The following is a 12,569-nucleotide window of genomic DNA, read 5'->3' as shown; positions in this document are numbered from 1 at the left end:
GCCTTTTGCGATCTAATCAGGCAAGTGAGATGGAGAGTTGGGCAGATTGTCAGCTTACAGCCAATTCCCAACACCTCTGTTGGTTATTTAATCCTCAACAGGCACATATTTCTCTGGAATACCATAGGGTGAACCTGGAAATCTTCTAGGGCACACCAGTGTGCCCTGGCGCACACTTTGAGAAACAATGTTCTAACCAAATGAGTTAACTGGCCAGGACTAGAAATCTTTTTTCTTTTTAAAGACTTTATTTATTCATTTTTAGAAAGGAGAGAGAGAGGAGAGGGAGAGACAGTAAGCAACAACTCTCATATGTGTCTTGACTCTGCAAGTCCAGGGTTTCGAACCAGTGAACTCAGCATTCCAGGTTGACACTTTATCCACTGTGCCATCGCAGGTCAGGCCTAGAAATTGTTTTTTTCTTTTCTTTATTTATAACCCCATTTTCCTTTTCATTTTTCCAGAATATTGGGCCTCCAAATAGTTATTGTATTCACTATTTTAAATAAGAACATTTCTCCACAGCCTGACCAGACAGTGGCACAGTGGATAGAGCATCGGCCTGTCACACAGAGAACCCAATTTTGAAACCCCAAAGTCACCCGCTTGAGCACAGGCTAATCTGGCTTGAGCGCGGGGTTGCTGACTTGAACATGGATCATAGTTATGACAACATAGTCGTTGGCTTGAGCCCAAAGCTCACTGGCTTGAAGATTTAGGAAGCTAGCGTGAGCAAGAGGTCACTGGCTCAGTCAAGGCACATAATGAAAAAGCAGTCATTGAATAACTAAGGTTCTGCAATGAAGAATTGATGCTTCTCATCTTTCTCCCTTCCTATCTGTCTGTCCCTATCTGTCCATCTCTCTGTCATACTGTCTCCCATAAAAATAAATAAATAAATAATTTCTCCATGGAATAAAAAGTTTCAATAGCACTTTATCTGTGTTTATGGCACAGGAAGCAACACTGAGGTACCACCTCCAAGCTCTTATAAACTAACCCTAAACCCAACTCTTCTAAATAACCCTAAACCAAGCTCTTCTAAACTAACCCCAAACATTAAATAAAATGGATGGGATTGGATCTGTGATTCATTTACACAAAGAGACCATCTATAATATGGGTAACCAAAGAATATGGGGATGACTGGAAGTTCTAAACTAAGTGATCAGGTTGCAGTTTCTCGAAGCAGGGCTGGAATGGGATAAAAGCTTAGTAGATGAAAACTTAGTTATATTGACCCCTACGACATTCAGAAGCCCAGGGTTGGCAGCAGAAGGCATAAAAGAAGAAAGGTAAGCAAGCAGAAGTTTGGGAGATATTTCTCAGAGATCCTGAATCTGGAAGACGGGGACTTTCCAGAGATGTACCCACATTGTGAGCAATGAATGCTTCCTTGTGTCTCACCCTGGCCAGGAATAGATATTCCTTAAACTATCTGTCTCTTTATATTCTGATTCCGTGCTCACCGTGCTGCCTGGGACTCTGCCCTGGTTTTCTAGGAACACTGTTTATCAAGAGAGATGGTTCTCAAGACAGAAACATGTGCATTTCCCAGTCAATAGAAAGGAATCGATCAGAAGTCACTAACTAGGGGCCAAAGGTGCTATCAGTACTTGCAGGTAGGTTTAATATCTGTATATTGTTAAATTTCTTTATAATTTGTAATAAGTCTTTAGATAGATTTGCTCTCTTTTCTTCACAACTAGTTCCCACCACTTTTATGGTTTTTTTAAAAAATATATTTACTTATTTTTAGAGGTGAGAGAGGAGAGAGAGAGAGAGAGAGAGAGAGAGATAAGGGGGAGGAGCAGGAAGCATTAACTCCCATATGTGCCTTGACCAGGCAAGCCCAGGGTTTCAAACTGGCAACCTCAGTGCTCCAGGTTGATGCTTTATCCACTGCGCCACCACAGGTCAGGCACTATTGCAGGGATCCCCAAACTACGGCCCGCGGGCTGCATGTGGCCCCCTAAGGCCATTTATCCAGCCCTGCCGCACTTCCAGAAGGGGCACCTTTTTCATTGGTGGTCAGTGAGAGACCACAAAGGGCAGTGTCTCTCACGTACAGTACTACTTCTGGTGACGTGGGATACACACCTCACAGCTCCAGAAGCACATCATATCACTTGTTACAGCTAGCAGTGACAAATATGGAACTGGACATTGACCATCTCATTAGCTAAAAGCAGGCCCATAGTTCCCATTGAAATACTGGTCAGTTTGTTGACTTAAATTTACTTGTTCTTTATTTTAAATATTGTATTTGTTCCCGTTTTGGTTTTTTACTTTAAAATATGTGCAGTGTGCATAGGGATTTGTTCATAGTTTTTTTTATAGTCCGGCCCTCCAACGGTCTGAGGGACAGTGAACTGGCCCCCTGTGTAAAAAGTTTGGGGACCCCTGCACTATTGTTTTATACTTAGTTCTTTCATGTTTATATTGCTTGCCTGATCCCTATAGGAAGTTGAATTTGCAACTCTGGAATAATTCCTCCTATAAATAAATAAGTTAGCAGAGTAAATTATACCTTAATCTCTTGTGACTGTGACTGGTGAAAAACAGCTTCAATGTGTCTAGTCAACTCTTGGGCCCGTTAAAGGCCAGAACCTGGACTGTGAGAAGCACCTTCACAAAGGAAATGTAATCACAAGATGTACTGTTAGATCCCCATAGAGTCTTTCCCCGGTGTCCCTTGATCTCACTGTTGCCTTGCCTCTTTTTCAACTGTGCCCCCTGATACTCTTTTGTAGCTTATTGTTACTTACATATGGGTTTAGGGGGCAGTAACTTCAGGTTGGTTCATTTAACAGTCCTTTCCCATAACCTCCTAATAAATGAAGATGACAGCTAAAACACAGTCTCAACTTCCGTTGTGGGAAGAAGTGGCCACACAAATATTTCTGACCAATGAGATATAATGGACATTCCTTGGAAGGCTGTGTTTTCTAAAATAAAAAAGCAAAGCCACTTAATAAAGAGAAAGTCTTTTGGTGCCTTAACCATTTCTGCCCAGCCTGCCTGGCTTGAGCACGAGGCCTGGAGGTGCCGCAGCCTTTTCCACCGTGAAGAAACACGCATGGAAGGCCTGTATGCCAAGCAGAAAAATATGAGATAAAAAGAGCCAGACCAGACCTGAACTACCTACGTTCAGATGCTTTTTAGTTTGGGACAAATAAACGACTTTCTGTTTAAGCAATTTCTTTAAGTGTTTAAACCCACAAGAAAACCTTTTTCTAACTTTTCTCCCTAATAAAGTCCTCAGAAGAGAGACCGTGCTTTCTTTTTATATCCTCAGTACACTGCTCAGTGCCTGCATATAGTAGGCACTCAACAGATACTTGTTTAATTAATAACTTCACTCTTCATTGTTAAAAACTGGGGCAAAGCACAAAGTCATAATTTAAACAGAGAGTTACTTATTTCATAATTTACCAAGATAAGCTAAGACCAGAAAAAGCAAGTTACAGTATCGATCAAATTTTAGATTGGCAAAGTGGTAACAAAGGAACCTTTGCTTTTTCCAAGAAAGTAATTTAAGTCCTCTTCACTGAACAACAATGTGTTATTCTTACTAGTAATAGGGATAATAAATCTATATAAACTCAGTCTTAACCACAGGAAAACCATGAGATAAGAACTATTATTAATTATCTCAATTGATAGCTAAGGAAACTGAGGTACAGAGGCCCAGGACCACACAGCTATTTAGTGACAGAGCTAGGATGTAAATCCAGGCAATCAGGCCAGAGCCTGCCCTCCTAACTACTATACAGTATCAGCATTATTAAATAATGATGAATATATTATAACTAAAGTATATCTGTGCACCTAAAAGTCTATTTTTAATTAATAAGGAACATGTTTTTCAACCTAAGCATTTCTATATCTGAACTAGTAGCCCCAGGATGGGCTCCAGGGGGTTGTTTGGACACCCAAAGCACTAAGATACTGTGTTTCACTCATGTGTTTTAGCAAAGGAAGCTTTCCCGGCAGTGTCTTTTTTCACAGGTGACAGCACAGAAGATACTCTTAGCCAGACTTAATGGTCTGAAAACCAGGGACTAGTTTTATCCCGCAGGGTGGGCAAAACAATACCAAGCCCATGCTATTTACTCTCAGATTAGCCTAGGGGTCCCCAAACTTTTTATACAGGGGGCCAGTTCTCTGTCCCTCAAATCGTTGGAGGGCCGGACGATTAAAAAAAACTATGAACAAATCTCTATGCACACTGCACATACCTTATTTTAAAGTAAAAAAACAAAACGGGAACAAATACAATATTTAAAATAAAGAACAAGTAAATTTAAATCAACAAACTGACCAGTATTTCAATGGGAAATATGGGCCTGCTTTTAGCTAATGAGATGGTCAATGTCCAGTTCCATATTTGTCACGACTAGCCGTAACAAGTGATATGACGCACTTCCAGAGCCATGAACGCGTGCGTTCCGCGTCACTGGAAGTAGTACTGTATGTGAGCTATGCCGCGCTTTGCGGTGCCACCACATACAGTGCTCCTCTCACTGACCACCAATGAAAGCGGTGCCCCTTTAGGAAGTGTGGTGGGGGCCGGAATAATGGCCTCAGGGGGCTGCATGTGGCCTAGTTTGGGGACCCCTGGATTAGCCCGTTTACCATAACACAGGATAGATTCAAGTGGTTTAATTATATTGAAGAGCTGGTCTTAATAGAAATTATACCTTAGGGACAGCAGCTAAAGGGAGGGCTGGTGGTAACTAAACTCTCCCTTCAAAAGCCTCAATCTTGACTTTTTTTTTCACCCAGTGCATTTATCCTCCTGGCCTCCTCAATTATCTTCAAAGGGTTTAGTGTGCGTGTGCATTTGTGTGTGTGTGTGGAGGAGCCGCATCTTTCTTTTCTATCCTGCTGTAAATTATAGCCACATATTTGAACTTCCTAATGAAAAAGGTAAAATATACTTCTAAGTACACAGAGGAAAATAATCGCCCTGGCCGGATAGCTCAGTGGTAGAGCGACGGCCTGGCGTGCAGGAGTCCCGGGTTCGATTCCCGGCCAGGGCACACAGGAGAAGCGCCCATCTGCTTCTCCACCCCTCCCCGTCTCCTTCCTCTCTGTCTGTCTCTTCCCCTCCGGCAGCCAAGGCTCCATTGGAGCAAAGTCCCGTCCCCCACCCCCACCCCGGGCGCTGATTGCGGCAGAGAAACGCCCCAACATGGGCAGAGCATCGCCCCCTGGTGGGCATGCCGGGTAGATCCCGGTCGGGCACATGCGGGAGTCTGTCTGACTGCCTCCCGTTTCCAGCTTCGGAAAAATACAATAATAATAATAATAATAATAATAATAATAATCTTCTCTGGTATAAAATGCCAATAACAATTACTGTGTATCAGGGGAAATCATTGAGTCTAGGCTCTCAGCTCATCATTGTTTTGAAATGTCAGGAGACCTTAAACTCTTTTTTCTTTCTTTTACTAATTAAATAAAAACATTTACAGGGCACTGGGATTCCTAGTGTAGCTACTTTCCCTATTTTATTTGAGAAGTATATATTATATATAATGAGATGTTAAAAATATCTTTTGAGTTTTTGAAAATGTTCTTTAACATGATGGATAAATTTATAACTATATGAGAGTATCTTTTATAATGTGCATTATTTACCTTTTCTTTTTCAAAATGTACATCACTCCATTTGCTAGTCTGACATTTAATTTTATACTTTATAGAAAAGGAAAGAGGAAAAGAGAATTTCTTTCTTGTTACCAGATTCTTAGCAGCTATCTCTTCTTTGATTTCTTCCACAAAGAAATGATTTTTTCTACCTGTTAATTAACCTTGCTGACTGTAGACACTTTACTCATAGTAAACAAAAGCATATTTTGTGTCTAAATCATTTTTCTTTAGCTATTCATTCAAGAGCTATGTGAGCCCTAAACTGTAATCGGCTTCCATGGAATAGTCTCTGTAGATTTTTATGTTGTCAAAGTTTTTCATTGCATTGGCATAATCTCCTTTCAGATAGTATAGAATTCCCAGTTCATAGTAAGTATAAGGCACCAAATAGAGGTCATATTTTAACAATTTCTCCTTTTGAATGACACAATTAAAGTAATGCTCAGCTGTTGAATATTTGCCTAAGTATCTCAGACATAGACCTTTCAGTAAATTTAGCAAACTTAAGTCATCTGTGCCATACTCTTCATATGGATTTTCTCTCGAAATGTCTTCTCCTTTGTCAATTATTGAAAGCCAGCATGAACTAAGATGTAGTCTTTTGCTCATGACTTGGAAACCACTCCAGGCATAAACGAATTCCAGAATGGGCTGTGCTGTAAACCAGCCTGTAGGAGTACCATAGCGCTGACCCTTCTCAGCAACACACTTTTCTACTGGCACGGAATTTCCTAAAAATCTGATTCTCAGGTTATCTACTTTATTTATTTATTTATTTACTTACTTACTTACTTACTTACTTATTTATTTATTTTTACAGAGAGTCAGAGAGAGGGATAGACAGGACGGAGAGATGAGAAGCATCAATCATTAGTTTTTCGTTGTGCATTGCAACACCTTTATTGTTCATTGATTGCCTTCTCATACGTGCCTTAACCACAGGCCTTCAGCAGACCGAGTAACCCCTTGCTTGAGCCAGCGACCTTGGGTCCAAGCTGGTGAGCTTTTGCTCAAAACAGATGAACCCTCGCTCAAGCTGGCAACCTCGGGGTCTCAAACCTGGGTCTTCCGCATCCCAGTCCAACGCTCTGTCCACTGCGCCACCGCCCGGTCAGGCAGGTTATCTACTTTTAAGGAGAGAGATTTCATGTCCTCACTTGCTGATTTAGCAAATCCAGAAGGAAGCAAGGCCAACAGAATAGCTTTACTGTATAAATGCATTGCGTTGGACCACCTGCTGTTTTGAAACAGCAGATCGGCATAGTGGTAAGCCTGCTTCCCATCCTGCACAAAAATGTAGCACCACATGAGCTCCCAGTAACAGAGCTGATTAAGCTGCTTCCATTCATTCTGAATAAAAATACACTTCTCTAATGTTAACTGTGCAATTTCAAACTTTCCTTTCAGCATACTAAAACGTGCTTGAAAAAATTTAAGTATGACACACTTTGGAAATTTCTGGAGATAGATTAGGAAGAGGTCTTCTATAGAAGAATGATGACCATTTTCAATACCAAAAGTAATACAGATATAACTGTAATAGAAGAGTAGAGTCAAAATACTTAAGACGCCTGACCAGGCGGTGGCACAGTGGATAGAGCGTCTGACTGGGATGCAGAGGACCCAGGTTCGATACCCCGAGGTCGCCAGTTTAAGCGTGGGCTCATCTGGCTTGAGCAAAAGCTCACTAGCTTGAACCCAAGGTTGCTGGCTCGAGCAGGGGTTTACTCGGTCTGCTGAAGGCCCATGGTCAAGGCACATATGAGAAAGCAATCAATGAACAACTAAGGTCTCGCAACGAAAAACTGATGATTGATGCTTCTCATCTCTCTGTTCCTGTCTGTCCCTCTCTCTGACTCTCTCTCTGTCTCTGTAAAAAAACAAACAAACAAACTTAAGACATTGTTTATATGTGATCCAGATGTACTCTCATGAAGCAAAGTTAAGCCTACCTCTCTATCACCATAATAGCCAACAATATTGAGGAATTTAAGTGTCTTTTTTTTTTTTTTTTTAAGACAGTGTTTTTTTTTGGTTTTTTTTTTTTAAATTATTTATTTTTTATTTATTCATTTTTAGAGAGGACAGAGAGAGGGAGAGAGAGAGAGACAGAGAGAGAGAGAAGGGGGGAGGAGCTGGAAGCATCAACTCCCATATGTGCCTTGACCAGGCAAGCCCAGGGTTTCGAACCGGCGACCTCAGCATTTCCAGGTCGACGTTTTATCCACTGCGCCACCACAGGTCAGGCAAATTTAAGTGTCTTTGGTGGCACAAGTGATAACATCAAATTGAATGCTCCAAGTCCAAATTTTATTCCTCCAACCAGGTGTTTGTAGGTTTTGCTTTGGTTGTTAGGTATCCGTGCTAATATATGTTGACAGTCTTTGAATATTTGGTAACTTAACCCAATGTTGACCCCACTTTTAAGAAAACCAAGTACAGTCTCCTTTGTATAAATGTTATAGTTGAGTCTGCAACTGCATAGCAGACTTCTGCATGCAACTCCTCTTCTTTGACAGCCTTTATTCCCTGTTTACTCACTAAATGAGAAAAACTTGTCATCCTCTCTTTTCTTCGGAAACTGTTACAGGTTTTCGAAGCTTCCTTTACAGCAGTCATCCTAATCTCTATATCCTGTGGATCGAAAGTCAAGATGGCTTGGACAACCATAAGGATACCATAAATTAGAGCATGGTATATGCTGTTTTTCGACCATGGAAGGATGAAATTTATTGTATCGGAGAATGTGTTATTTAGAAATAAATACAATTTAGTTGGGAATTCTTTCAAGGAAGACGTTAGATTTATTGTTATGGCTGCAGGAATAATTTCATAGGCGTCTTCAAACTCATCATTGGCCTCATCATTGTCTTCCTTTCTTAAAGTAAATGATGTAAAGTCATCTTCCTTATTATGTTCTCTCTTACTTAGAATAAGCGACATATTCACTTTTTCGTTTTAGAGATGGGAAAGATCTGCAGTGGAGTGATGTGCCTGCAGTAAGGCTAGCTCCTGTTCTCCTGACTGGGGTCAGTCCTTCTACATCTGAGGTCTTGCTATTATAATGGAGGCAAGCAAACTAAGAGCTCTGAGGTGCAGCATTAGGATAGTGTCATCTAGATCAGACAAAAGGGGAAAAAAGAACATTTTATTTACCTAGAAGATGTAGTTCTGAAAACCTCAAATCATTTGGAATGTACCAAAGAAAGCACATTCTTTGCCTGACCAGTGGTGACTCAGTGGAAGGAGCATTGACCCGGGACGCTAAGGTCCCAGGTTCAAAACCCCAAGCTCTACAGCTTGAGCCCAGGCTCACCCAGCTTGAGCATGGGGACACAGGCTTGAGCACGAGATCGATATCCCATGAGCACTGGCTTGAAGCCTATGAACGCTGACTTGAGCCCAAGGTTGCTGGCTCAGCTTGAGCTCCCAGGTCAAAGCACATATAAAAAGCCATCAGTGAACAACTAACATGATGCAACTTCGAGCTGATGCTTCTCATCTCTCTCCCTTCCTGTCTCTTCCTCTCCCTTTCTCTAAAAATAAAAAACATTTTCTTTTAATATGTTGTGAAGTAAGTCCTTTGTAAACAGAAGAGTTCTTTTGTAACCATTCCTCCAATTCATTATTTTCATAAGATCATCCTTCTGCTTATTTATGTTGTAGAATTGAACTGTGATAGCTGTAAAACTTCTCTCTAGGAAAATTTTGGGGACAAGAATCTGGCTTGAAAGGGGACTGTATCTGCTTAAAACTAAGGAAGGAGTAAATTGTCCAGACAAAAGGATAAAGATTATAGGAATCAAAAATTCATTCTGTTATTCTTAGTAACACCACTAAGTTTGCATATATTTTCATTAAAAAATAGATCTTTGTGAAATATTATGGTTATTTGTATGGAATTTTGGACATGGAAAGGGCTGTATAAACTAGAAAGACTTCCTAGCATTGCTGCAATTTGAAAAAATATTCAAATATAACAGTTGTTATCAGAGCATTACTGTGGTATTGTGGTAAGAAGGTAGGGTGGAGGGTGGGTATAATGAAAAACCAATTATATGTAGGAATATATTCATAACAATAGGTTCGATTAATCTATTTTAAAAGTTGAAACAGCAAATATAGCACTTTAATACTAATTACCATGCTTTACAACAATTACAAGTATACTTTAAAATATACTTTAATTCTGTATTTTGAAACAGGGAAAATATCTGAGAGAAAAAATGAGGGGAAGGAGGACAACCTCAGAGGTATTATTTTAGTTAAATTGCTTATTTTTACACCTTACGGCTTAGTTATGCTTTAGGATATCAGCAATGATAATCACTATCCATTAAAAAGCTAAGTTGCCTGGCCTTGGTGGTGCAGTGGATAAAGCATTGACCTGGAACACTGAGGTCCTGGTTCAAAACCCTGGGCTTGCCTGGTCAAGGCACATACAAGAAGCAACTATGAGTTAATGCTTCCTGCTCCTCCCGTCGTTCTGCTCTCTCTCTCACGTAAATTTAAAAATATTAAAAATAAAGAAGAAAGCTGTTAATTACATATTTCCCTGAGAGGAAAAGCCATGCAGTTCATGAGGAGGGAAATTCTTCCTGGAGCTGCAGTAGTAATGGCTAGATGAAGGTTCGCTGGAGAAACCTAGATGAGGGCCAGATTCCACCCAAGGACAAACTTCCCCTTCTTCTGGCCTAATGCTTTCAAATGATATTCCGTAAAATCCCTATTCTCCTTCCAACATAATCTAAATCTTACTTTTCCCAGAACCTGACCTGAGTCTGTCAGCATAACCACTCTAAGGGCATTGTGCATATATCCCTATTAGCTTCTAGCTCACTGCACTGTAATTATTTAGTCACCTGCTTTCACTACCAGCCTGGGAACTCTGAGGTATAATCTGTGTTTTATTCAGCATTACACCCCAGTCCTAGCTCACTTTTTTGAACAAAGTAGGGATTAATAAATGGTTGCTAAATGATCCAGGTACCCCCAACGTATTTCTAGGAATTTCTTGAAAGCAAGTTGTGAACTCATCTTTCTGCCATATAATTGCAAAATTTGCTATTCCCAAAGAGTACATAAAGATATAACCATAATGGAGGTCCTTGTACCAAGATTTACTTGTATATTGTTCTAATATTTTTGGGATTGAGATTCTATTTTTACCTACCTCAAGGACTAATACTTGTTCAGTCAATAATATACATTTTCAGAGATGGTGAGGGGGTCCCTACTTCCAGTTATTTCCTCCCTCAGTTTCATTAAATTAAATTGGCAAATAATATTGTAAGATTAATTAAAGTGCAAAACATGATGATTCTGGGAGTGGTGAGAACATTTAAGTTCTACTCTTAGCAAATTTCAATTGTACATACAATAGTGTTGTCAACTATAGTCACCTTGCTATATATTAGATCCTCAGACCTTATTAACCTCAGAACTGAGAGTTTATACTCATTAGAAAACATCTCTGATTACCCCATCCACTGTATTCCTTATTCTTATTGTTCCCTAAGGAGACTTTTCTGCTATAGGAATGCTCTACTTTAAAAAAGTCATGTTTCAGCCCTGGCCGGTTGGCTCAGCGGTAGAGCGTCGGCCTAGCGTGCGGAGGACCCGGGTTCGATTCCCGGCCAGGGCACATAGGAGAAGCGCCCATTTGCTTCTCCACCCCTCCGCCGCGCCTTCCTCTCTGTCTCTCCCTTCCCCTCCCGCAGCCAAGGCTCCATTGGAGCAAGGATGGCCCGGGCGCTGGGGATGGCTCTGTGGCCTCTGCCCCAGGCGCTAGAGTGGCTCTGGTCGCAACATGGCGACGCCCAGGATGGGCAGAGCATCGCCCCCTGGTGGGCAGAGCGTGGCCCCATGGTGGGCGTGCCGGGTGGATCCCAGTCGGGCGCATGCGGGAGTCTGTCTGACTGTCTCTCCCTGTTTCCAGCTTCAGAAAAATGCAAAAAATAAAATAAATAAATAAATAAAATAAAAAAGTCATGTTTCAGTCTTCTTTTCCTGAACTCAGGGGAGGAAAAGGGATGCTATTTATGAAACCCTAAACCCATCTCCTCCTCAATCTACTCTTGTATTTCCTGTCTAGATGGTCGAACCCATCATCTACTCTACACTGTCTCTCTTTTTCTTCCCCCATACTCATCAGTGATTGATATCCAAGCCCTGGCAATTCCAGACACAGTAATTTATAAATTAGGCACATACTAACTAGTAGTAAAATACACCAATTATAATAAAAGTTATGTGAATGTGGTCTGTCTGACAAATAATGTGCTAATCCAGACAGTTACTAAGTGATTAAAGGGCAGGTAGTATATACAGCATGGATATGTTGGACAAAGGGGGATTCATGTCCTGGGTGGGATGGAGCAGAATGGCCCAATAGATCATCTCACTATCAGAATGGTATGTATTTATAACTTGTAAATTGTGCCCTGGCTGGATAGTTCTGTTGGTTTGAGTGTCAGCCCGGGAGCCAAAGGCTGCTGGTTCAATCCCTGGTCAGGGCACATACAGAAACATGTTTCTGTCTCTCTCTCTCTCTCCTCCCCCGCATCCCTCCCTTCTCACTGCAAAATCAATAAAAATTTTTTTAAACTTGTAAATTATTTTTGGAATTTTCTATTTAATATTTATTGGCTCCAGCTTATTGGTAAATGACACCATGGAAAACAAAACTACAGATAAGGAGGGACCTACAATACATATAATTGAAATTTAAAACCTACTGCTGGGCCCTGGCTGGTTTGCTCAGTGGACAGAGTCTCGGCCCAGCGTGTAGATGTCCTGGGTTCGATTCCTGGTCAGGACACACCTGAGAAGCAACCATTTGCTTCCTTTCCCATTACTCCTTCTCTCTCTCTTTCCCTCTTTGCTGGGTATGGGGGTGCATGCAGGAGTCT

At 41.0% G+C, this 12,569-nt stretch overlaps 1 protein-coding gene across 1 annotated transcript; it reads right to left on the bottom strand.

Moving 5' to 3' along the window:
- Positions 1-5,875: 5,875 nt before the first annotated feature.
- Positions 5,876-8,601, bottom strand: LOC136328641 (tetratricopeptide repeat protein 39B-like). Its single transcript, XM_066264738.1, is given in 7 exon segments — positions 5,876-5,931; positions 5,934-6,416; position 6,684; positions 6,787-7,219; positions 7,549-7,655; positions 7,898-8,106; positions 8,109-8,601. Coding segments are annotated over 7 exon segments (1,782 nt in total).
- Positions 8,602-12,569: the final 3,968 nt, after the last annotated feature.

Source organism: Saccopteryx bilineata, chromosome 3 (genome assembly GCF_036850765.1).
Source record: "Saccopteryx bilineata isolate mSacBil1 chromosome 3, mSacBil1_pri_phased_curated, whole genome shotgun sequence".
In the NCBI taxonomy this organism is placed as follows: domain Eukaryota; kingdom Metazoa; phylum Chordata; class Mammalia; order Chiroptera; family Emballonuridae; genus Saccopteryx; species Saccopteryx bilineata.
Note: the sequence above shows the minus strand (reverse complement) of the source record. Positions and strands in the feature narration are given on the sequence as shown.